Genomic DNA, 27,353 nt, shown 5'->3' on the forward strand with positions numbered 1-27,353 from the left:
ATATTTATTCTTCCAATCCAGGAGCATGGAACATTTTTCCATTTCTTTGTGTCTTCCTCAATTTCTTTCATGAGTACTTTATAGTTTTCTGAGTATAGATTCTGTGTCTCTTTGGTTAGGTTTATTCCTAGGTATCTTATGGTTTTGGATGCAATTGTAAATGGGATTGACTCCTTAATTTCTCTTTCTTCTGTCTTGCTGTTGGTGTAGAGAAATGCAACTGATTTCTGTGCATTGATTTTATATCCTGACACTTTACTGAATTCCTGTATAAGTTCTAGCAGTTTTGGAGTGGAGTCTTTTGGGTTTTCCACACAGAGTATCATATCATCTGTGAAGAGTGATAATTTGACTTCTTCTTTGCCGATTTGGATGCCTTTAATTTCCTTTCGTTTGTCTGATTGCTGAGGCTAGGACCTCTAGTACTATGTTGAATAACAGTGGTAATAATGGACATCCCTGCCGTGTTCCTGACCTTAGCGGAAAAGCTTTCTGTTTTTCTCTCTGCCCTATGACCCAGCAATTGCACTATTGGGTATTTACCCTAAAGATACAAACGTAGTGATCCAAAGGGGCACGTGCACCCGAATGTTTATAGCAGCAATGTCCACAATAGCCAAACTATGGAAAGAACCTAGATGTCCATCAACAGATGAATGGATCAAGAAGATGTGGTATATATACACAATGGAATACTATGCAGCCATCAAAAGAAATGAAATCTTGCCATTTGCGACAACATGGATGGAACTAGAGCGTATCATGCTTAGCGAAATAAGTCAAGCAGAGAAAGACAACTATCATATGATCTCCCTGATATGAGGAAGTGGTGATGCAACATGGGGGCTTAAGTGGGTAGGAGAAGAATAAATGAAACAAGATGGGATTGGGAGGGAGACAAACCATAAGTGACTCTTAATCTTACAAAACAAACTGAGGGTTGCTGGGGGGAGGGGGTTTGGGAGAAGGGGGTGGTATTATGGACATTGGGGAGGATATGTGCTTTGGTGAGTGCTGTGAAGTGTGTAAACCTGGTGATTCACAGACCTGTACCCCTGGGGATAAAAATATATGTTTATAAAAAATAAAAATTAATAAAAAAAAAGAAAAAAAATGTCTTTCCCATTCTGTAATGATTCAACAGAATGAGAAATATTATTCAGGTCTTTAACTGCTCTGTTTTGCTTAAAGCTTGATTTTTTAAATATGTCTTTATATTTTCTAGTTTAGCCCTTCATTTCAGATCTATTTACCCAGTGTATTCCATCTGGCAGTGAACAAAAGCACATTTATTTCTAGACCCTCCAATGTGTCAGGTACCATTCTAGGCTCTGGGGACCCAAACACAAACAAGCCATACAGACTCAGCCCTCAAGGAGATCAGTTTTGACACTGAAGCAGAAGAACACATCTCCCTCAAAGTGCCTGCAGTTTAGCAGACAAGACAAACACAAATTCATGCAGACAATTATAATACTTTTTGATAACGATGATGGGGGCCTCAGCAAAGTGCTTTAAAAATACATAGGAGAGAACAATGATCTCTAGCCAGAGAAGTAAGGAGAGATTCAAAGCAGAAGTTATATCTGAACCCAGTTTATCATTCCTCTTGAGTTAGTTAGGCATTACAAGACTAATAATACATTATATTATGTTCCTAGAGCTCGAACAGTAACAGTAAAGCAGGCTGGTAGTTATTTCTTGATCCATGTCAGACCAGTTAGGCACAATTGACCAGAAAGAAAAGTCATATCAAGTACTCCTTCCAACATAGGACTGTACCTACAAATACGTATTATTTTCCATTGCAGGAGCCTTCTTCCTTTATGCTGGATTCGCTGGTGTGGGACTCCTTTTCATCTATGGCTGTCTTCCTGAGACCAAAGGGAAAAAATTAGAAGAAATAGAATCACTCTTTGACAACAGGTTATGTACATGTGGCGCTTCAGATTCTGATGAAGGGAGATATATTGAATATATTCGGGTGAAGGGAAGTAACTATCATCTTTCTGACAACGATGCTTCTGATGTAGAATAATTTTCAGATGCTGATTTATTTAGGTATTTAAACAAACCTGGGGGACAAAAGCAGCAATTGGTGACCTCAATGCCCTGCTTTTAATCTGGTTCTTTCCACAGTCTAGTTTTGAATGACCTCATAATCTAGAATATTTGATTAGGAGGAAGATACAACCATGATGACATTTTTTTTCACAAGCAGAAATATAAAACAATATTTAGAGATTTTAAACTAATAATTACTGAACAAATGTATGTAATTCCTTCCTGAGGTAGTCTAAAATGAATATTGTATCCAGTGACTTCAGTGGTATCCTTTTTTCCTAAAACCATATATAATTATTAGTGGCAATAGAATCAGTCTATTCTAGCTTAATTGTATGATATACTTATGAAGGAGGATTCTGGGATAAGATCCGAGGGTGTTTTCTGTCAAAACATGGCCTGTTGGCCCTAAATTTTCCTAAGGACAAGAAGTGTATCTGTGATCAGCTATTAGAAAGATTCTGTTTAAGCTTTCAACAAATTCAAAAGTACCTCATACAGAGGCACAATTGTCCTTATCTCCTGTGGATTCCACATTTTGGTCTCTCTCTCCAAATCAGATCTTGAGAGTTCTTCAGAAACTGACTCTGCACAGGACCTTTTGAACATTATGAAAAGCAGGTCTTTTAGGGTTTATTTTCATACATATTTTTTGCATTGGTGATAAGTATACATTTGCACAGATAAGGTAGCAAGTTTTGATAAGTATATTTTATTGCTAGAAAGTAAGAAAGAAAACATTTTTATGGATCCCTGATATGAGTTAGCCACTTAGGTACGCAACTATAAACACAAAATAGCACCAGATCTTTGACTGTGTTTCAGGGTTTCTGTTCATGCCAAAATCACCTGATGCTTACCATGCCTTCACTCATCGCCTCTGGAGTCCTACTATTTGTGCCTTCATTTGTGTTAATACAAATAGTTGCTAGCAGACTATTTTTCCCCTTCTTTTAATCAAGTAATTCCTGAAGCAAAAAAGAAAGAAAGAAAATCAGTGACAGATAATCCAGCTGTTACTGATGTTTTAATTAAATAGTGGGACAAATTTTTTCCTTAGTTTTTTTAGTAACTCTTAAGGGAACTGTGACATTACTTAATAATACTATAGTCTTTTTTTTTTTTTTTTTTTTTTTTTTACTTTAAGAACATAAACTCATTTTTATTTTGCACACCCTTTTCTCATTTGCCCTGACAGTTTATCAAAAAAAGACATAGATATGTCTGTGGGTGTTTCCTTTTTCTCATACTTGCTTGGACTTTTTCCTTCTTGTCTAAAAATTAGGATTTTCTATTGGAACAGATTAATGGCTCTAATATAATATACATTGCTACAATGTCTTCTCAAAATGTTTGTTGGTTTTTATGCCCATTCATCAATGAACTCTAATTTTTGCTCTTAAGAGCTATTCAGAATATAAAAAATTACTTGCTAATTCCAATGAAAATATGAATGGTCTGGGGCCAGATAGGAATATGTAAGTTTGATGGACTTTAATATGGCTCTAAACTTCTAATAAGGTACTCTTTGGAGTGAAAAGATGGCTATCTCTAAATTCAGTGTGTTTCTGCCAGTCTCCAAGATGTTTTGTTCTTCGCTTGAAGTCTGGTTTATTCCTAGAACTATTATCAAAACTGAAGATGTAGCCAAGGAGGTTTGTTCTCATAGCCACCAGGAATATGGTAACCGCTTGAACTGTCATTTTACTGGTCTAAATATCCTTCAGCCAAAAAAAAAAGTTTTCTTCCTTTGATCATTTCATATATTAAAAAAATTTTAGAGAGTTGTTTTCCCCTGAATTAGGTGCTTTGATTTCTAAGGGGATATTAATATTGATCTTTTCCCCCAGAAAAGGAGATGTGATTTAATAGAGAAAATCATTGATATTTCTTATCCCATAAGAAATATCTTATCTGTGTAATATTTCACACAGGTAAAGTGGAAAATGAGCTATTGTGTGGTAAAATCAGAATATGATGGGAAGAAAAAATATTTAGACCAATAAAGTGCTCTCTAAAAATGTATTTTTCTGATTTATCCAAATTGCCTCAATTCTTCTCTTTATTACATGCATAGCCTTAACTATATGCTTATGTACTCAGCTGTGCTGAATGCACAGTAACTTTATTAAAGGGGCAACTGGACTTTTATTATTTCTTAAAGCAGAACATGGCCTGTTCTCCCTGACATAAGCAAATCGTATATTCAACTTTATATCCATAACTGCACATAGTAGCAGGGAAGATTAGCCACATTCTCCTTTATTCTCCTCAACCTCTCCTTTAAAGGACTATTTGTTATTTATATAGTGATAAAGACAAATTTCCTTATCTTTGAAGTACAAGACAGTTGGCACAGTATAAAGATTATTTATAATTTTTTTAAAAACAACTACTTAAAAAGAAACCTTATACAATTAGAGTATTATTTTTAGATTTGGTGAACCTTTATAATATATTAAAAATTAAGTATTTGAATTTTGCAGGTTTTTTTATATTATGTACCTTTTAAGTTCTCAGCATCTTTGGCTACCACCACCAACTTGAAAACATTCCATTTGAAATACCATCAAATGTATATTTTGTAGGACAATTTATATATGGTATGATTTGACCTACCATATTATAACAGGTTAAGCATCATGCTTTTAACCAAAATTAGGGTTTCCTTCTAAGCATGCTGCAAATTCACTAGAGACCTATTGTGTTTTAGGAACACGTAGTAAAGAAAGTCGTAACCCCTATTTGAGGCTTAGCTTGGGTGGCTGATGAGATCTACCATAGACTAAAGAGAATATAACCCTTCACCTGCATTTGAACACATAGGGCTGAATGTGCTGTCAGATAAATTTTAAAGATTTGGTATTAATATTTTTCTTCAACACAAGCATTCCTAATAATTTTGACTGTTGTACCTTAGTAATTAATTACCCAAAACATTATTTTTAATGTATTTGTAAAAGATCTAAATCAAAACTAAATTTAAAAGGTAGTATTTCCGTTTGTAATTTTGTTCCCAGCCATATGCAATAATTAGTCCCCTGATGGAAAATGCTATGACAGTAATGTTGTCAAGTGCTTTTTCATAATTTTATTTTACCACTGAGCTAGATTTTAGTGTATGGAGTCTAAATATTATTTTTTAAGTTACTCTAAAATGAGAATTCAATTAAAACAAAAAATTTAGAAGTTGCTTACTATCATTTCAAAATCCATTATCTAGAGGAAGAATGAAGAGGAAAAATGTTAACTGACAACTTACCCTTTGACTTTTATATTGGAAAGTAAAATTGAAATGTAATTATAGATTCTAGGGGAAGGATATTCTAAAAAATACTATCTATATCTTATCTAAGAAAGTCTCACAGCTTAATGACACTAATGGCTTAAAATACCATAATATAGTGACAGGGAGTGGAAGGATTTTTATCACATTGGCACAGTAATTAAGAATAATTAATGAGATTTTTGTTATAATCAGTTATATTTTTTAACTGTTTTCCTGATTAGAAAATCTCAAATTCTACTTAGCACCTAACAACTTACATTTATACAGCTGTTGCAACAAGTTTTCAGTTTTTATCTTTTTACTAACTGCAAATAAAAAAAATGACCTAGCAGGCCCATGACAGAGAATTCATAACATGTGCTTTATAGAAGAATCTATTAAACAGTGGATAAAATATATAGCTGCTGCCTATGAAAAGACTTAGAATTCTTCTCTGGATTGATTTTAATGTCCTGTTTTCTTTTTTATCAGTTTTCTTAGCCTCATGTACAAAAATGTCAAGCTAGTTTGATGAAGTGATCAGTTGGTAACAACAGATCAATTATCAGTACTTTCAGTTCTTCTGGGTGAGAAATATTGCTGTTTTCTGGAAATAGCAATCATTTAAAAATGCCAAATAGCTAACTGCTACCAACTCTCTTTTACATTGTCTTTTAGAGGGGGAAATATTTGTGTGCCAGTAATCATCAAAGAGATATTTTGTAAGAGTGTTAATGATGTTCAGAAATACATGAGAGAATTTTATCCTCTTAATTTGCCTGTGAGTGTAGAATGGTGTGATTCCTATAAATCTTTATATGTATAAAGCAGTCTTGCACTTGAGTAATTTGTCTATGGAATGTTCAATAACTACTTTCTTTAGCAGTAATATTCATATATTTATTTCACACAGTTAAGTTCATGTGTTTGATTTTTGTCATATCAGTATGAGAAAAAGGAATGCAGCGTACAAGTACTTATAAACCGATATTTTGTGAAGTTTTATGATTTTAGTAAATTTAACATCATTCCATCTCATTTGAAGGTTAAAAAAAAAAATAAGACTTAACTCTAGCCAAAGTAGAACTTTATATTCTACATGTCCAAACTGGTTCCTAGAGGCTTTTGGACTATATATCACATTTGATGTTAGAGTATCTTTATTTGTAATAAATGTTCAAATTTCTATTTAAAAGCTCTAATGTACATCTAGATTAAATCAAGAGTTTTATGCTTTTAAAATATGTATTTCAAAATGTATATTTTAATTTGAGTGCATGTTATATATATAGTATTTAATACTTCACATGTCTTGGAAAATTCAATATAAATATTTATTCTTACATGTGACATATGGGGTATCTCTTAAAAATTATGACTATGTACCATTCCCTTCAAAGTCATTCTAGCCTATAGCTGTATCAAAAGTATTGTATATTTTATGGAAATTTAGTGATGTATATGTAAATTTTTTAAGTTATTTTATTGAAGTTCAATCTTTACATAAAATTAAAATCTTTTTTTAAAAAAAGTGTCAGTGCCAGAATTGTAAATGAAAATAATCAAATAAAAGTTATGACAATTCATTAGTCATTTATCTCCTTTGCATTTTTCTATTTCTTGATTCTCTTCCTTTGATTTTAGGATCTAAGTTACACAGGAAAGGCATCTACAAAATTTTGTTATCTCTATATATTTATGCAATTCTTACTCATTTTAATTATATTTTACCTCTTTTTAACATGGATAAACTCAACTATCTTTAAAAATAAATATAATACCTAAAAATTATTCTAAGGAATTATTCTAATAAATATAAAACTTTGAAATGAAATGCTTTAGGAACCCTTGAGATATTATTTCTGGTTGTTGTCAAAACCAGATGTGACATAAGCCATTATGTTGGGTTGACAAAAACTATTTGCTTTGTAAATAAAAACAAAATACCTGCTGGATGATCATCTGACAGTTCCTTTTGGAACTCTATTGGTCTCCATTGCCATTTTGCCCTAACTGTAGCTTTTATTAGCAAGAATTTTCTATAGTATTATCTGGGCAGCTATTAAGACTTACCTCCATAGTTATGGTGTGCCATCCTAAGCCCACCTGTCAAAACAGCAGGAGATCATCCCTTAAAGATACTAGATCACTTGTCCACAGGCTTACAATAGAGATGGGATCTCATGTTCAGGTGGCTTCTCAATGCACACAAAATTAAATTTTATTTTCTTCTGCAAAAAAAAAAAAGAAAAAGTGGAGGGATACCTGGGTGGCTTAGTGGGCTATGCCTCTGCCTTCTGCTCAGGTCATGATCCAGGGTCCTGGGATTGAGCCCTGCATTGGGCTTTGTGCTTGGCCGGGAGCCTGCTTCCCCTTCTCTCTGCCTATTTGTGATCTCCCTCTCTCTATCAAATAAATATTTTCTTTTTTAAACTTAAAAAAAAAAAAGTGGAGTTGCATTTAATCAAGAATTCTGATGCCAGCAGATAAAGTAAAAATCCTACAGGAATGACCCAAGAAAATCCCATAAATTATGCATAAAGGCTCTACTCACCAGGACACCTAAATATTGCAGTACATATTTGCATCAGTGGTCAAAGTCTTCATTTAACTATACAGTCTTGTGGGGTAAACATTGTAGTGCTTTTCTGGGTACTAAACTTAAGTTCAGAACATTCTGATGACTTGCCCAAGATCACACATTAGGAAGTAGTACAGAACTTCTGTGTGGACTACACCAATAATCTTCCTCTCTGTCATCATTTGGGATGTCTTCTGGTGAGACCCAGGCAGAAAGATTACAAAATAGACATTGTGGAATTAATTCCTGTGTTATAACTCTTAAAAGGTATGCAGAGAAAGAATCAGTTACCTCATTTTAACCTGGTCTATAGACACAAATTCTGAAAACCTTTGGAGATTTTTCTCCAAATATGAAGCACTGACTTACTCTTTGCCTCAATTCCTGTCTATAAAGTAGAAATGTTACTCTCTACCTCATGTATTTGTTACGGGGGTCATATTAGTTAATCATCTAAAGCACTTAGAGCAATAGCACATAGTAAGTGCTGGATAACCTTTGGTTGTTCTTAGTGTCATCCTTCACATGTTATCCCTGATGCTGCTAATGTCTCACTGTCCAAAGCACAAGCAAGGTGTTTATAAATTCCTCTCCTGGCAACAATTACAAGGAGCCAGGAGCGCATGGGCTTGACATTATGTCATATACACTGTATGACTGCAGCAGCCAAGCTCCTGCTGACCAGAATGGATGGAGCTGATATGGCCGACTACCCTGAGGTTCCTCTTCCCTTCTCCACCTCCTTCCCATGAGCATCCTCCTGAATGGCACAGTTAATGAAAAACACAACCTTCTCACAATCTCCAGATTTCACAGGATTTAATACACAACTTCTCTGTGTGTGATCTCTGAATCAAGAAACAAAAATAAGTTCAGAATATCTCTCAGTAACCTATCATTTAAATTCCTTCCAGCATTTAAAAAATATTTTAAATTCTCTCCAAATGCTTTAAAAAGGGGGAGGAGTGGTACCTGGGTGGCTCAGTCAGTTGAGTGTACAGCTCTTGGTTTTGGCTCAGGTCTAGAGCTCACGAATCATAAGACGGAGCCCACATCATGCTCTGCACTCAGCCGGGAGTCTGCTTGAAGATTCTCTCCCTCTGCCCCTCCCCCTACTCATGGGTTCATGTGCTCTCACTCTCAAATAAATCTTTTTAAAAAATTCTCTCCAAATAAAAAATGACATTAATCCTTTATTAAGTGGCTATCCTGAAATTAAGCTATTATAAATGCTATGAGTTCAACATGAAACACTGATACTATTTTTTACCTTTAATATTTCATCTGCTTTTCCACTACACTCACAAAAAAACTGCACAATAAGCAACATGCAGAGCAAGTTAATTTTTTACATGAAAGAAAATACTGACATGTTTTACTTCTAGCAAATGGATACTAAACCCAAAATAGATTTGTTAAAACAGTGGTTCTGAAAGCGTGGTCCTCAAACTAGAAGCACTGGAATCATCTGTGAGTTTGTTACAAATGAAAATCTGTGAGCCTCACCTGAGCTGAATCAAAATATCTGGGGAAATAGTCCAGGAAACTATATATTTTTAATTGAAATATAAATGACATGTAACACTGTATAAGGTATACAATGCATTGATTTGATGCACATATTGCAAAATGTTTACCACCATAGTGTTAGCTAATAGGTCTACCACATCACATAATTATCATTTCTTTTTGTGGTAAACAATTAATCCAGTCTCAGCAACTCTGAAGTTTATTAATACAATACTGTTGTCTATAATCACTGTGCTGTGCATTAGCCCTCCAGGACCTATCTACTAGTTCCAAGTCTATACCTCCCCAATCCTCACACCCCACCCCCTAGCCTCTGGTAACCACCATTCTATTCTGTTTTCCCAAGTTCACCTTTTTTTGGATCAGGGAACTGATCTTAACAAACTCTCCAGATAATTCTTAAGCACACAATAGTGGAACCACTACATTCGATTTTTTAAATCAACACATTAAAAAGGAATCAGCTGCATTTTCTTTCAAATGGTTAGCTCATCTAGTGAATAATAAACTGAGTGGATTTATATGCAAGTTACTTAGGAATTCATAAAGCTAAGTCATTTCCACCTCAGGGGCTTTGCATGTGGTGTTACATCTGTCTAGCATGCTTGTTACCCCTATTCTTTGTGTCCCGTTTCTTCTTATCACTCAGGTTTCAGCTCAAAATCATCTCCTCTGAGAGCCTGTCTTGACTATATAATTTAATCACTCCCTCCTCCCCAATACATCATGTAAACTTGTTTTTTTTTCCCTAGTGTTTATCACTATTTGAAAATTATTTTTTAGTTCTTATCTGTTTCTCCCATGAGAATATACACTGCATGAAAGCAGGGAATTTGTATTATTCACTACTGACTCTCCACTCATACAGGGCCTAGCATATAGTATGTGCTCAGTAAAAATTTAAGGAACAAATGGATGTGTGCATCTCAGGTGCTCCTGTGGCCTACAAAGGAGCAGGGGGAAGTTTTAATGGGCTGCGGAAAAATCATTAAAATGATACCATGGGGGTTGCGGGGTTATGGACATTGGGTATGTGATATGAAGTGTGTAAACCCGGAGATTCACAGACCTGTACCCCTGGGGCTAATAATACATTATATGTTAATAAAAAAATGATACCATGGTACCAGTCCAATATTAGAGAGCATGTTTCATAAATCAATCTCTGTATAGCAAAGCTGTTTTAATCAAACAGCAAATTCTATATGGCATATGAAGGCATGTGTATCCACATAAACACATTTGGATGACAAATTTGGTTTCTCCTATTAGAGGAGGAGAAAATCTAATTAGGATAGCAAGGAAGGTTGGGGTGCAATTTGTATCTTTTATACTATTCTATTTCTACATTCCTTTTATGGAATAAAAACACATATTCTATATACTTTATATACATTATTTTATCTTCTCTTCACAAAAGCCTGTATAAAAAGTAGCATGAGTATCTTTATTGTATGGATGAGGAAATAACCTCAGTCACAGAAAGTAAGTAACTTAAGTAAAACAGACAGGTCAATTTGTGCCAAAGTCATTTTTAACAAGTATTATTTATTTTCTTTTTTACAATGAACTTTATCATGGAAAATTTTATAATTGCCTCTACTTGAAAATTTTTATACTTTCCTTTTTCCTGCAAGGTCACTGGTTATGGACTTAGAAACTAAAACGTAACTACTGGATAAAACTGACAATAACATTTAGAAGTAAATATGAAAGGACTGTAATTTAAAGTCTAAAATGATCAGCAATTTCTAAAATATGCCCAAATTAACATTTATAAATTAACCCACAGAATCCTAATAAGCTTCCTTACTCTGAAGTCTGCTGTCTGAAGTTAAAATAACTATTCCAACTTTCTTTTCTTTAATGTTAGCAAGGTATATCTTTCTCCATCCCTTTACTTTTAATCTGCATGTGTCTTTATAATTAAAGTGGTTTCTTAAAGACAGCATACAGCTGGGTCTTATTTTTTGTCACCTGACAATCTGCTCTTTATTGGTGTATTTAGACCATTAACAGGGTGACGAAATATCTACCATGTTTGTTACTGTTTTCTATTTGTTGCTTTTGTTCTCTATTCCTATTTTTGTTTTCTACTTTTTCCATTTTGGGGGTTATTATTGAGCATATTATATTATTCCATTCCTCTTTTAGCATATCAAATATACTTTCATTTTAGTGGTTTCCCTAGAGTCTGCAATGTACATATGCAACTAATTCAAGTCCACTTTCAAATAATATTACACTCTTTCACAGATTAGAAGAGTCAAATATTCCTAATTCCCCATCCCTTATGTCACTGGTATCATTCATTTCACTTGTACATAAGCTACACATTGCACACATTGTTGCTTTTGCTATTATTCCAAACAAACTTATCTGTTCAATCAACTAAGAATAGGAAAAATAAAAGCTTTCCCTATACATTCATTCCTTCTCTAATGTCTTCTTTTCTTTATGCAGGTCCAAGTTTCTGATCTGTATCACTTTATCTCTGGAGAATTTTTCTTATTTTAACATTGTTTACAAGGCAGGTCTACCTGGCAACACATTTCCTCAATTTCTGTCTGAGAAAAAGTCCTTATCACTTTAGAAGGATACTTTTGCAGGATCTAGAATTCAAGGTGGTAGATGTTTTCCTCTCATTTCAAATATTTCACTCTACTCTCTGTTTGCATCCTTGGGCTTCTGGGAAGTCAGATGTAATATTCATCTTTGCTCTTTAAATAAGGTGTTTATGTCCTCCAGCTTTTGGAGAAAAGCTTTTATTGGAGAAAGAGTTTTCATCTTCATTTTCCACAGTTTGAATATGACATGCCTGGGTGTAGTTGGGTTTTTTGTTGTTTTGATTTTTGTGGGGGTTTTTAGCATTTATATGAGCTTCCTAGATCCTTGGTTTGTTATGGGACATAAATTTGTCCATAAGTCCTTATAACCTGCAGTATTTCTTCTATTCCTTTCTCCTTATCATTCTAGTATTCTCCTTGTATGTATAACTTTGGTACTTACCCAAAGTTCTTGGATAGTCTGTGCAATTATTAAAAATCTTTTTTCTCTTTGCTTTTTAGTTTTAAGAGTTTCTACTAACATATCATCAAGTTTGGAGATTATTTCCTGAGCTATGTCTGGCCTATTAATGAATCCAACAAAGGCATGTTTTACTACAGTTACAATGTTTATCTCTAGCATGTTTTATTCTTTCTTAGAATTTCCATCTCTCTGCTTAAATTAACCAACTGTTCTTTCATGTTGTCTAATTTTTACATTAGAATCTTTAAAAAAAAAAATATTTATCTGACAGAGAGAGACCACAAGCAGGGGGAGTGGCAGGCAGAGGGAGAGAGAGAAGCAGGCTCCCTGCTGCAGGGCTCAGGCCCTGGAATCATGACCTAAGCTAAAGGCAGTTAACTGAGCTACTCAGATGTCTCACATTAGAGTCTTTAATATCTTAGTCATAGTTGTTTAAAGTCTCAATCTGATGATTTCAATATCCTTACTATATCTGAATCTGGTTCTGATGTTTGCTGTCGCCTCAAACTGGTTTTTTTTTTTCCTTTTAGTATACTTTGTAATTTTTTGTTGAAACATGGACATGATGTAGCAGGTAAAAGATAAATAGGCCTGTAAATAGGCCTTTAGTGATATAGTGGTAAGGTGTAGGAGGAGAGGAACTGTTCCATAATCCTACGAGAAGGTCTCAGTCTTAATGAGCCTATGCCCCTGAGATATAAACTTCACAAAAAAATTTTCAGTTTTTTCTTTCCCTTTGGCGGGAGAGGATGGCTAGAAAGAGCCGGAGTTGGGTAGTTTTTTTCCCTTGGTCAATTAGACTCTGATAAAGCTCAATCAAGTTAGGCTCTGGTAACATATTTTCTCTGGAGGGCAGGCCTTGTTAAGAAGAATAGCTTGGGGTGCCTGGGTGGCTCAGTGGGTTAAGCCTCTGCCTTCGGTTCAGGTCATGATCTCAGGGTCCTGGGATCGAGTCCTGCATCAGGCTCTCAGCTCCGCGGGGAGCCTGCTTGCTCCTCTCTCTCTCTGCCTCTCTGCCTACTTGTGATCTCTATCAAATAAATAAATAAAATCTTTAAAAAAAAAAAAAAAAAGAAGAAGAAGAAGAAGAAGAATGGCTTGCTTGGGCACCTGGGGGGCTCAGATGGTTGGGCAATAGCCTTCAGCTCAGATCATGATCCTGGAGTCCCGAGGTCGAGTCCCACATTGGGCCCCCAGCTCCATGGGGAGTCTGCTTCTCCCTCTGACCTTCTCCTCTCATGCTCTCTGTCTCACTTTCTCTCTCTCAAATAAATAAAAGAAAAGAAAAAGAAAAAAAGAAGAACGGCTTGCTGTGGTCTATTTACAATTGATTCCTTTTCCCCTCCTCCTGCCAGGCACCTCAGAGAATCTTTCTCCAACCTTCACTGTTAGAACGTCGTAGAGCTCTTAGAAATAAAATTCAAAAAATGTAAGAAGCCCACTATGACTGCACCCTTCTGGAATGTTTCACTTTCAGACTTGGCACACTGAGCCTCCAGCAATCCATCAGTTAATTTAGGTTTCCTACCTTGGCATTGGTTCCCATGAATGTTTCTGCTGTAGACTTTATGCTTAGGTAAATTGTGATTCTCTGTCTTTCTCTCTCTCCCCAATTGTGTGTGCAGTGATTTGCCCCATAACATCACTTTTCCATGTGGAAGAGTTGTTTATATTCAATTTGTTCGCCTTTTAATTGTTGTCAGGATGGGGTATGACCTTCCAAGCCCTTTATATACCAGACTGGAAACCTAATAAGCTTCCTCAACTTTGTAAAATACAATTTTAAAAACTCCAGGTGGGGTAGACACGATACCTTTTTGTGTGCTTTAAGAAGTCTTTTTCCCACCAGAAGGAATAACTGGGCAAGTGACCGGAAGACACTGAAGTCTTGTCAAAAGCATTCACCAAGAGCATGGATGTTTCAGAGCTCCAAGGCAGGGGTACCTTTAGATACCAAAAATAAACAAATTACATTTATTTCTAAGGTTTAATCAGAAGTCTCAGGGAACCTGCAAGTGCCAACAGGAAAGCCCTCAAGTTGCTAGACAGTAAAGTTCATTTATCAAACACACCTAATAAACATAATTGGTATAACTGGTTAGTTACATGACCTCTTCCTCCCTCCATAAATAGCGGGGGCGGGGGGGCAGTGTTCAACTGTAGAGAGGAACCTGATTAACTTTCTAAACTAGCCTTTCTAAAAAAGCCATCCAGACTTCTGGAGAAGATGGTAGAGTAGGAGGATCCTAAGCTCACTTCATCCCACAGATGTAACCAGGTAACATTCACATGAGTATAAAAAAACACAGAAAAGAACCTGAAGACTGACAGAACTCCCCACAGCTAAATGTAGAGAAGAGGCCACATCAAAGAAGGTAGTGAGGACAGAGATACAGTCCAGAGCCAAAGGGAACCGTCACACTGTCCACTGGAGGGAGGAACACCACAGGTGCAGAAACGGGACTGAAACAGATTCACACCACGGATCCCACAGGGGAAAGAAGACTCCCCATAACATTTGGCTTTGAAAACCAGAAGGGCTGAAGAGTAAGTCCTTACAACCATAAGGACTTAAAACCTGGAACTTTAAAAATCAGTGGGCTCAGCTCAGGGAGACCTGGGGGTGGGGGGCCAGAGGAAATTTAGTCCCTGTTCTTAGAGACAGCAAAACAAACAGCCCCACAAAGATACAGCATAGAAGGAGCAGCTTGAAAATCCCTTGGGGCATACAGGAGGGAGATCTGTTTACTAATTCAGAGCATGTGCCTTAGATGCAGGGATCCTTAGGAGACTGGGAGTGTGGGGCACAAATGAGCCACTTCCCTCCCACACCTCCCAAGCTACCAAAACTAGCGAACTAACTTGCTAAAAATGAGCCCCACCCTGCATTCTCTGACAGACAGACCCCCTCCAGACAGGCCTCCACCTCAGGTCTCCTCCCACAGCAGACCAGCATAAACCTTGCTGACCCACCCTCTCTAATACACTCTTGGCCTGATGCACCTAAAGCAATGTCACAAGTCTGACAGTGTGCAAGCAGCCCCAACAGGGGCCAGTAGCATTCCAGACTGACTTCTCCAGAGAGAGGGAAAGATGACCACATACACCAGTCAGACTGTGGCTCCAGCAAAGAGCTGGGGGCAGACAGCTGGTCTGACTGCAAGCTCAACCCACTAACCATAGCTTCTCGGGGGACAAAACAGAAAGAGCAGTGCAGCTCAGTGCTACTGCATCCATGACAAACACCTGGTCTGACCTAACTCAAGCTGAAGGGGGACCAGACTGGCCCACTATGAGCACAGGAACCAAACACTGCCCACAATAAGCAAAGAGAGCCACTACAGATAACTAAACTGAAGGCAACATGAGCTCAGCCACAACAGCAGGGCAAACACAATGCACATGGGAGACACCCCTGAAATGCCAGGATCTGGTGAACAGGAGACACTGCAAGGCAGGGCACTACAGGACTTCTTCATAAGGTCTTCAAGAGTAGGAGACATAGCTGACTTCTGTAAAACACAGAAAAAGACAAGGATACTCAGATAAAATGAGACAGAGGAATATGTCCCAAATGAATGACAGAACAAGACAACCACAGGAAGAAACCTAAGCAAAATACAGGTAAATAATATAGAAAATTTAAAATAATAATCATAACAATATTCCACTGGACTTGAGACAAGTGGAGAACCTCAGTGAGACTCTTTACAAGACAGAAAACAAAAAAAGAAACAATCGAGATGAAGAAATCAATAACTGGGGGCGCCTGGGTGGCTCAGTGGGTTAAACTGCTGCCTTCGGCTCAGGTCATAATCTCGGGGTCCTGGGATCGAGTCCCGTATCGGGTTCTCTGCTTGGCGGGGAGCCTGCTTCCTCCTCTCTCTCTCTGCCTGCCTCTCCATCTACTTGTGATTTCTCTCTGTCAAATAAATACATAAAATCTTAAAAAAAAAAAAAAAGAAAGAAAGAAATCAATAACTGAAATTAAAAATACACTAAAGAGAATAGAAGAAGCAGAAAAACAGATCAGTGATTTGGAGGCAGACTAATGAAAGCAATCAAACTAAAAAGATGAGAGGGGGAAAAATGATACAAAATAAAAACAGAACTAGGGAACTCAGAAACATGATCAAATGTCAGGCTTACTGTGATAACATTCTCATTACAGGGACCTCAGAAGGAGAAAAGAGAGCAAAGGGGCAGAAAATATATTTGAAGAAATAGCTGAAAACTTACCAAATCTGGGGAAGGAAACAGAAATCCAGATCCAGGAGGCACAGAGTTCCCAACAAAATCAACCCAAGGAGGTCCCCACTAAGACACACAATAATTAAAATGGTAAAAAGTCATGATAACGAATTTTAAAAGCAGCAAGAGAAAATCATTGCTTGCAAGGGAAATCCCATAAGGTTATCAGCTAATACTTCAGCAGAAACTTCACAGGCATGATATATTCAAAGTGCTAAAAGAAAAAAAACACTCCAATCAAAAGACATGGGGTGACAATGGATAAAAAAGCAAGACCCCTATCTATGCTGCCTACAATAGGCTCATTTAAGACCTACAGACACATGCAGATTTAAAGTGAAGAAAGAGATGGAGAAACATTTAAATGCAAACAGATGTGGGAAAAGGCCCAAGTAGCAATACTTATATCAAGTAAAGAAGACTTTAAACCACAGACTGTAACAAGACACAAAGAAGGGCAGGGGATAGTCCAACAGTTAAGATATAACAATTGTAAATATTGATGCATCAAACATCGGAACACCCAAATACATGAAACAATAACAAACACAAAGGAAGTAACCTATAGTAATACAATAATAGGTGGGGACTTTAACACCCCACTTACATCACTGGAAAGATCATCCAGATGGAATGAAACAGTGGAAGGAAACAATGGCTTTGAATGACACACTGGAACAGACGTATCTAACATATATTCAGAACATTGTATCCTAAAACAGAAAATATATTCTTTTCAAGTGCACATGGAATATTCTCCTTAAGAGATACCATGTTAGGCCACAAATAAAATCTCAACAAATTCAAAGAGATCGAAGTCAGGCCTTGCATCTTATCTAACCACAGCACTAGAAAAAAATATCAACCACAACAAAAAATCATGGAGGTTAAATAACATGTTACTAAACAATGAATGGGTTAACCAAAAAATCAAAGAGGAAATAAAAATAAAACAGATCAATGAAACCAGGAGCTGCTTCTTTGAAAAGATCAAAAACATTGACAAACCTGTAGCCATGACCTTCTGCTCAGGTCATGATCTCAGGGTCCTGGGATCGAGTCCCACATCGGGCTTTCTGCTCAACACTCTAGGTATTTTATTATTTTTGGTGCAACCATAAGTGGGATTTTTTTTTTCATTTTTCTTTCTGCTGCTTCATTATTAGTGTATAGAAATGCAGTAGATGGGGACACTTGGGTGGCTCTGTCTGCCTCTCTGCCTACTTGTGATCTCTCTCTGTCAAATAAATAAATAAAATCTTTAAAAAAAAAAAAAGAAAGAAAAAAAAGAAAAACAACTGGAGGTACCACAATTCCAGATTTCACAAGTTATACCACAAAGCTGTAGTAATCCAAAGAGAGTATGGTACAGGCACAAAAACAGACGACACAGGTCAATTAAACAGGATAAAGAGCCCAGAAATAAACCTACACTGATAAGGTCTATTAATCTTTGACAAAGGATGGACGAATATGCAATAGGAAAAAAAACCTTTCTTCAAAAAAGGATGTTAGTTAAACTGGACATGTAAATGCAAAAAGAATGAAACTGGAGCACCTTCTTACACCATACACAAAAATAAATTCAAAATAGATTAAAGACCTGAATGTGAGAGCTGAAACGATAAAAATCCTATTAGAGAGAACAGGCAGTAATCTCTCTGACATTGGCCAAAACAACATGTTTTTAGATATCTGTCCTAAGGCAAGGAAAACAAAAGCAAAATAAACTATTGGGACTACACAAAAATAAAAAGATTCTACACAACAAAGGAATCAACAAAATTAAAAGACAACCAACTGAATGGGAAAATATATTTGCAATGACAAATCCAATAAAGGGTTAGTATCCAAAATATATAACGAACTTATACAATTCAACACCAGAAAAACCAAATAATACAATTAAAATGGGGCAGAAGACAAAAACAGGCATTTCTCCAAAGAAGACACAGAGATGGCCAATAGACATATGAAAAGATGCTCAACATCACTCATCATTAGGGAAATGCAAATCAAAATCACAATAAGGTATCACCTCACACCTGTCAGAATGGCTAAAATAAAAAACACAAGAAAGAACAAATGTTGGCAAGGATGTGGACAAAAGAATCCTCATGCCCAACTCAACACCCAAAGAACAAATAATCCAATCAAGAAATGGGCAGAGGACAAGAACAGACATTTCTGCAAAGATGACATCCAGATGGCCAATAGACACATAAAAAAGTGCTCAACATCACTCAGCATCAGGGAAATACAAATCAAAACCACAGTGAGATACCACCTCACAACAGTCAGAATGGCTAACATTAACAAGTCAGGAAATGACAGATGCTGCCGAAGATGCATTCCCACCTACACTTGTTGGTGGGAATACAAGCTGGTGCAACCACTCTGGAAAACGGCATGAAGGTTCCTCAAAAAGTTGAAAACAGAGCTACCCTACGACCCAGCAACCACACTACTGGGTATTTACCCTAAAGATACAAATGTAGTGATCTGAAGGGGCATGTGCACCTGAATGTGTATAGCAGCAATGTCCACAACAGCCAAACTATGGAAAGAACCTAGATGTCCATCAACAGATGAATGGATAGAGATGATGTGGTATACACACAGACACACACAGAGACACACAGACATGCGTGCACGCGCACGCACGCACACACACACACACACACACAATGGAATACTATGCAGCCATCAAAAGAAATGAAATCTTGCCATTTGCGATGACAAGGATAGAACTAGAGGATATTATGTTTAGCAAAATAAGTCAATCAGAGAAAGAATTATCATATGATCTCCCTGATATGAGGAAGTTGAGAGGCATCATGGGGGGGTTGAGGGGTAGGAAAGGAATAAATGAAACAAGGTGGGATCAGGAGGGAGATGAACCATAAGAGACTCTTAATCTCACAAAACAAACTGAGAGTTGCCAGGGGGAGGGGGCGGAGGAAGAGGGTGGTTGGATTATGGACATTGGGGAATGTATGTGCTATGGTGAGTGCTGTCAAGTGTGTAAACCTGGCGATCCACAGACCTGTACCCCTGGGGCAAATAATACATTATATGTTAATAAAAAATAAAAAATTATAAAGAAAAAAAAAAAAGAATCCTTATACCCTATGGGTAGGAATGCAAACTGGTGTGGCCATTGTGGAAAACAGTATGGAAGTTCCTCAAAAAAACCAAAAATAGAATTGTCATATGATCTAGTTATTGCACTACTAGGTACTTACCCAAAAAATACAAAACACTAATTCAAAAAGATATATACAACCCTATATTCATTGCATTATTTATAATAGCCAAATTATGGAAGCAGCCCAACTGTTCCAAGTATTCATAGATGAATGAAGAAGTGGTATATACATATAATGGAATATTATTCAGCCATTAAAAAAGAATGAAATCTTGCCATTTGCAACAACTTGGATGAACTTAAAGGGTATAATACTAAGTGCAGTAAGTTAGTCGAAAAAAGACAAATACTATATGATTCTCTCATATATGGAATTTAAGAAATAAACAACATCAAGACAAACCAAAAAAAAAAAAAAAAAAAAAAGTCTTAACTATAGAGAACAAACTGATAAGTTACCAGAAGGGAGATGGGGGATGGGGGGAAGGTGACATAGGCAAAGGGAATTAAGTGCTATGTTTACCTTGATGAGCATAGAGTAATGTATAGAATTACTGAATTACCTGTATTTTATTCCTGAAACTAATTAACACTGTATGTTAACTATATTGGAATAAAAAATTTTTGAAGTAGGGGTGTCTGGGTGGCTCAGTGGGTTAAAGCCTCTGCCTTCGGCTCAGGTCATGATCTCAGGGTCCTGAGATCGAGCCCCACATCGGGCTCTCTGCTTGGCAGGGAACCTGCTTCCCCTTCTCTCTCTGCCAGCCTCTCTGCCTACTTGTGATCTCTCTCTGTCAAATAAATAAAATCTTTAAAAAAATTTTTTTTGAAGTAAAATTTTAAAAAGCAATATGGCATGTCTCAAAAATAGTTTATGGTAATATAACCTTGCTATCATCAATAAGCAATTATAGAATATGCACTGTATATAAATAAATTAACTATTAATTTAATTAACAAATTATTTTATTGCCCTTTAAAAAAAAGCCATCAAGCTAGCTCAAAGCAGAGAACATTAGGGGCAGCTGGGTGGTTCAGGTGGTTGTCTGATCCTGATTTCAGCTTAGGCCATGCCCTCAGAGTTATGGGATCGAGCCCTACCTCAGGCTATGCTCAGTGCAGAGTCTGCTTGTCCTTCTCCCTCTTCTCCCTCCTCCCCACATTCTCTCTAATAATTAAAATCTTAAAAAAAAAAAAAAAAGAAACACTATAACCTATAAAGTAATCACTGAACTGTATCCCAAGCCCTGTTAAAATAATCATGTAATAAAATTCTATTCTCAGTAATACTGTTCTCCTCATATTCCCTGGTAAGATGATGACCAGCCTACCTGAAGTCTACCTATATGCTTGGCTGTCCCCAGGATTATGGTAGGTCCTATGTAAGCTAATTTTAAAAAGGGAAGGACATCAACCCATGGGAAGTTCAAAATCCATTTAGAATGCAGTATAAGATTAAATTTAATAAAAATTCTAAAGGCATAAGAAAATATTTTTTCCAGAGATAAATACAGAAATCTTAAGAAAACCTGAAGTCCCTTCTTTAATTTACGAATTTAAAGGGATACTTTTGTTCATGAAATGACTAGTCAAACTCAGGATCACTAGATTTAAAAACAGTTTATTCAGAAAACACAAATTGGACTTCCTTCATATAACTTTCATTTCATTATTAAAAAAATAGCTGAATTTTTAAACACTATCAGTTTTGGAGAAGCAAGAAAAAAGTTGAGGAAATATAATCTTCTAAAAAATTACATTTTCTGATATATTGCTTGGACTCCAAATCTCACATTCTTTCTACCTCACTATACTATTAAATATAGGAAAGCAAGGGCCTCACTGATTTCCTCTGGTGATTCATATTTCTGATCACAAATTACCCTATAAGTGATACCAAAATATAAACTGAAGAAAACCTTAATATCACTTTTACTTAGCATAAGTAGACCCCCAAAATCAAAACATACAAAGACATTAAAAAATTACAACATGCTGTTTTAGTGAAAATGGATACCTATTTCCTATTAATGTGATACAAACTTTTTGGAAAGCAACATAATCCATGCATATTGTAAATCCAAACTCCATGTGTGCCAAAAGAAATCTGCCATAGGAATTCACTGCAAGAAATAAAACTGGCTTGCTAAAAAGTTTCCAAAAGTATGTATACTATACAAATGGTATTGAGAGCTTGGTAATTAAAACATTCTTCCCTACATGCACTTATACTTATTAACTATGCTACAGTAGCTAATTGTTGCTATGTTTAAAAAAAAAATTGCAGGGGCTTCAAATTCACAAATATTTATTTAGCTCACAATTTGGTGGGCTGACAATTCAGACTGTGCCCAGATGGGTAGTTCCTGTGTTACTGCTGAGCTCTCTAATACGTAAGGTCAGCTACTGGGTGGGTGGGGTGATAGCTGTCCAAGAGGGCCTCAGCTGGGATGGCTCAACTCTCTTCTATGTGGTCTTTCATCCTTCAGCTGGCTTGCCCAGAATTTTCCAACACAGCTGAGCATCCTTTTGAGAAAGCATCAATATGCAACCCCTCTTGAGGTCTAGGCTCAGATCTGACACAAAGTCACATCTGCTAGATTTTATAGGCAAAATCAACTTCTGACACCTATCCAAATTTCAGGGACAGAGAAATAGATTCCTCTTAACTGAAGAACATGCAATATCATAATGTACCAGTTGTGAATATAGAAAGGGGTAGAAAATCATGACCATTTTTGCCATCTTCAGTATTACATTTGGTTTCTACCCCTCCTATATCCATTCTGCTCAAAAATGAAGACTTAGAATTTCACACTGACTTAAAATATTTGTAAGTATACCTTCCAGAAAGCCTTACCTGAGCATCCTAGCCAAAAGTGACATATTTTAACTCCATTTCTATAAATAATTCAATCGTGATATTCTATATTCTCTTTATGAGAGCTCCTACTAAACCATGAGTTTTATGTAACTAGGGATCAATCTATCTTGTTTTCTTCTAATACATGGATATTGCTTTTACAGTGCCTACACTAAGTACACATGAATGAATAAAGGAATTAATCCTTTATTAAGTTAAAAACTCACTGAGAAAGGGCCTATCTCAATTAATTTGTATTCCCATAACCTCTAGGTTTTTGCACATATTTAGTTTCTCTAAAAATAATTCTTACCTACCTTTTTATAGGAAGAGCAAAAGGAGGACTTAAAGATTAAGAATTCTGGAACATATATATACACTTCCTTTACCCTGCAGGATTTTCTAATGTGTTAAGGTTGCATGTTCAAAAGTATGTGTAGCCATCCCAATGACATTTGAAACTTAACTAGCTGTCTAGAAATGTTGTATGGAACAGGCAGTAAACACTGACCTCAACACACTGCAAAGGAGAAAAAAAGATAAATATGACCTTATAGCTATAAATACAACTTGTTATAGTGACTCTGCCATAGCACCCCTACCCCAACCCCACAGTTAGTTGTAAAGAGCTCTGCCACTCTGGGTCTCAGTTCAACATCATTATTTCATCAGCCATTTCATTTATAATAGTCATCTTTTAATTTAATGTTATAAAAACATAAAGGTTAATATCCTTAAAGAACATTTAGTAATAGATCTGTTACAGTTTAATAGAATGTTAGCTTTAAATAAACAAATCCAGATTCTTTCTGCTACTTATGGGTTCTAATACAACAGAATTTGGAGAACTCAGTATTTTCTCTCTTAGACTACAAATGCTCACTTCATTCAGTAATATTTCGGGGTGATTAGCCCAAGATGATATATGCTGTGTAGAATATATATTGGTTATTGCTATTAATTGTAATAAGCTGAGAAGGAAGAAGGCTTGGTGTGATAGCAAAGGAACTTTTGTCTATATGAGGCCTTGAATGTTAGATGGCTTATGAAACTCTACAGAGCCTAACTCCTGTTCAAGCCAGACGAAATGGTAAATAAAAACAAGTCTTGAATATCTTAAAAATATTCCCATTTTTGCATTCCAGTGACTGCAGAGAGACCAAATCTACTCAAAAAAAGTCTCATCCCTTCAACAAAAATTTAATAAGTACCTATTGTAAGATACACGTTATTCTATACATTGTATACAATATAACAAAAACATCTACATATTATAATGAAATTCAGAAAAGATTTCTAGATTAATAAATAAACTGAAATATGTTACCTTCATGGGTATTGAACAAAGAAGTCATTACTTACAGCTATTATGAAGTAATATGGAAAATGCCACTTAGCAATGGGGGAGGTCATATCATATAAAATCAGTTATTTCCAAGTAAAAAGAGATGTGGGAAATAATGATCCTTGGATCTGATCTTATGTAAAATGAAGGACTGCCCCATTATCAACTATTAAAGACAGATTAGAATTAACTAATATCAAACATAATTAAGTTTCAGTATGCAGTTGACCCTTGAACAACATAGATTTGAACTGCAGGGGTTCACTATACTTGGATTTTCTATAGTACTATTAATGTATTTTCCTCTTCCTTATGATGTTCTTAATAACATTTTTTTCTTTAGGTTACTTAAGAATACAGTATATAATTCATATAACATAAAAAATGTGTAAATTGGCTATTCATGTAATCCCTAAGGCTACCAAAGGTAGGCTATTAGCAATTAAGTTTTTAGGGGAGTCAAAAGTTATATGTGGTTTTTCGACTACATGAGGATTGGTACCATTAAACACCTGTGTCATTCAAGAGTCAACTGCAATTAACTTACGATAGGAAAAAGATATCTTTGTACTCCATTGTACTTTGATTTTTCAAATGTTGCTAAATGCTCTTTTGGTCTACCTTGTTAATCACTCTCAATTTTTATTTTTCACCTTTTCCCTAACTCATAAATAACATTAAAATAAAAATCCTTAAGACTGCAAATAAGAGGAAAATATGGTTCATATATAACATGTTCAATGACACCAAAAGTATTATTGAGAACAAAATAATTTGGCTGAAAACCCAATGACCAATAGCAGCCAAAAGAGCAGACTATTATGCCAATATGCAACAGAAAAATAGACTTTGTAATGTGAGCAAATGATTTCACCTTAACAATAAAACAAAACAAAACAAAAATACTGGTATATGAGCAAGGCTTAAAATGTCTAAATCTAAAACTAAACTCTAACATCAGAAAGAACTGCTATTAGTCTTACCCATCCATTCTTACAGGTCTTATTTTTTCAAGCATGGAAATAGTTCGATAGCACCAGTGAATATTAGGTTTTACATATTTTCCTATTAAAAAAAAGTTATTCTCCATATTACTGAACTGGGTCTTGGTTTTGATTTTTTGGTGCATGCATAATTTTTAAGTGGTAGATTCTTTCCACGCACCTCCAAACATGCGCAATAGGATAGAATGTAGCAACATACAAATCAGAGACAAATAGGACATCAGTTCTGGAGAAGGCTAGGCTAAATTGCAAACCAAATAAAGGGCAAAGTTGATGGTCAACAACTAGAAACCTATTTAACATCAAAATGAGGTAAAGCACAGTTATTAAAGCATGGGCATGGGCTTTAGAGTTAGATCTTTGATTTGAATCTTGTCTCTACTACAGACTGGATGACCTGGGAAAGTCACTTCACCAATTTAAAGTTCAATCTCCTTATCTATAAAATGGGGATAATCTTCATAATATTGTTGTGAGGATTAACTGAGGTAGTGTACATAAGTTACTTCAGTGTCTTTCACATGGACAAGAAGGTAAGATCAATCAACACATGATTACTAATTTTTTATGTAAATGGGCACTATTTCCAGGGATACAGTGGCTCTTGAACTATAAAATTTACATACAGGTCAATACATTTTAGTAGTTATAATCACTATCAGGTCATGAGCCAAAAGTTAGGTTAAGGAGAGATATAAAAGTTGTGAACTAGAGGGGTGCCTGGGTGGCTCAGTGGGTTAAGCCTCTGCCTTTGACTCAGAGGCTTATCATGATCTCAGGGTCCTGGGATCAAGCCCCGCTTGATCAGGCTCTCTGCTCAGTGGGGAGCCTGCTTCCCCCCTCAACCCCCCCCCGCCTGCTGCTCTACTTGTGATCTCTCTCTGTTTAAAAAATAAATTGTGAACTAGAGCCAAAGTCAGACAGTAACTAAGGTAAGCAAAGCAACAAGAACAAAGGTTTAAAGGAGAAATATGAAGTGATAACAGCTATAATGCTAGTTCATTCTAAGGAAGCTGCCTTAAAAGAGCTAGCTACATGTAGCCTGGTTGTGCTTCAATCCATTTTACAGAACCAGCAAGCTTTACTGAGTGTCCACTGTATGAAAAGCACTATTTTAGGCCATATACATTTAAAAAAGTATATCGCAAAACGGGGTTCTAGCTCTCATCAGTAAATGTAGCAGTGAGGAGATTAAGACCTGTAAACATGAACTGTCTCAGTTATCTAATGCTATGTAACAGATCACCTCAAAATTTTTAGTAGCTTAAAACAACGTACTTAGATCACAAATGTGCAACATGAGCATGGCTAGCAGGGACAGCTTATTTCTCTACACTCTTGGCTGAGGCTGCTTAAAAGCAGTTCATTTGCTCACACATCTAGTGTCCAGACTGAGAAGACCCAAAGACTGGAACTCCTCAGGCATCTTACCCTATTTGGTCTTTCCAGCATGGAGGTTTAGTAGCAGCAAGACTTCTTAAATGACAGCTCAGGGCAGCAAAGGTATGTGTCCTGAAAGCAGGGTAAAAAAAGAGCATCACCTGGAAACTGTTAATCACTTTTCATATCTTGGAAAACAGGCAGCATCACTTCTACCTCATTCTGTTTGTTAGAAGTAAGTAATCAAGGCTCACACATATCAAGAGGAGAACAATTAGAGCCCATTGTTTGTGGAAGGGGAGTCAGAATGCAAACATATCCTCTGGCCTCGAATTACTTATATTCCTTCTGCTGCAAATTACAGTCTCCACCTCCTAAGACACCCCCACCCCCTGCAAAGGCCTCACTGATTATGGCACCAGACATAGGTTCAAAGTCCAGAGTCTCATCCACGTGTGTATGAAGCTCTCCAGATGCTATTTATCAAGCACAGTTCCTCAAGTATAACTATTCTCAATCTGAGGATCTAGGATCTAACCTACAGACATAGGTTATATATCCTCTGCACACCATAATGCAGTGGTATGAGAGGCAGAAGGCAATTATTATAGAATTTTCTATTGAAAATAGATGAAATAGAGGTAAACAAGAGTTACAGTGCCTACACTAAGTACACATGAGTTACCAGTCAATAACAATTCTGAAATCCAGTCAGGCATATACTGAAGTTCCCTTGATGCAGGCCTTCTGCTGAGGAATGTGGCATAGCATGTCTATATATCTTTACTCTACCTCTGAGCTCATGGTTCAACCCCCTTCATCATTCTTTTCCATAAAAAACTGTTTACGTTTGCAGCTAAGTAGTTTTTATCAGCCTGCTTCCTCTAAA

At 36.2% G+C, this 27,353-nt stretch overlaps 1 protein-coding gene and 1 long non-coding RNA gene across 3 annotated transcripts in view; one reads left to right on the forward strand and one right to left on the reverse strand.

Annotated features, from left to right (window-relative positions):
* SLC2A13 (solute carrier family 2 member 13) overlaps window positions 1-6,925 on the forward strand; it is a 378,234-nt gene extending 371,309 nt beyond the window's left edge. For both annotated transcript variants that reach the window (XM_004771838.3, XM_013045480.2), the window contains one exon: window positions 1,812-6,925. In XM_004771838.3, coding sequence (XP_004771895.1) covers window positions 1,812-2,038 — 227 coding nt within the window. In that variant the 3' untranslated portion in view covers window positions 2,039-6,925. The remainder of the gene's footprint in view (window positions 1-1,811) is intronic.
* LOC123390035 lies at window positions 2,927-26,597 on the reverse strand. Its single transcript, XR_006604684.1, has 5 exons — window positions 26,516-26,597; window positions 14,287-14,417; window positions 7,887-8,107; window positions 7,406-7,563; window positions 2,927-3,032 (listed from the first exon to the last, which is right to left on the reverse strand). It is a non-coding gene; the product is annotated as an uncharacterized LOC123390035 (long non-coding RNA).
* Window positions 26,598-27,353: the final 756 nt, after the last annotated feature.

The sequence above is a fragment of the Mustela putorius genome, unplaced genomic scaffold, assembly GCF_011764305.1.
Source record: "Mustela putorius furo isolate JIRA1106 unplaced genomic scaffold, ASM1176430v1.1 tig00537227_pilon_pilon_pilon, whole genome shotgun sequence".
NCBI classification, from domain to species: domain Eukaryota; kingdom Metazoa; phylum Chordata; class Mammalia; order Carnivora; family Mustelidae; genus Mustela; species Mustela putorius.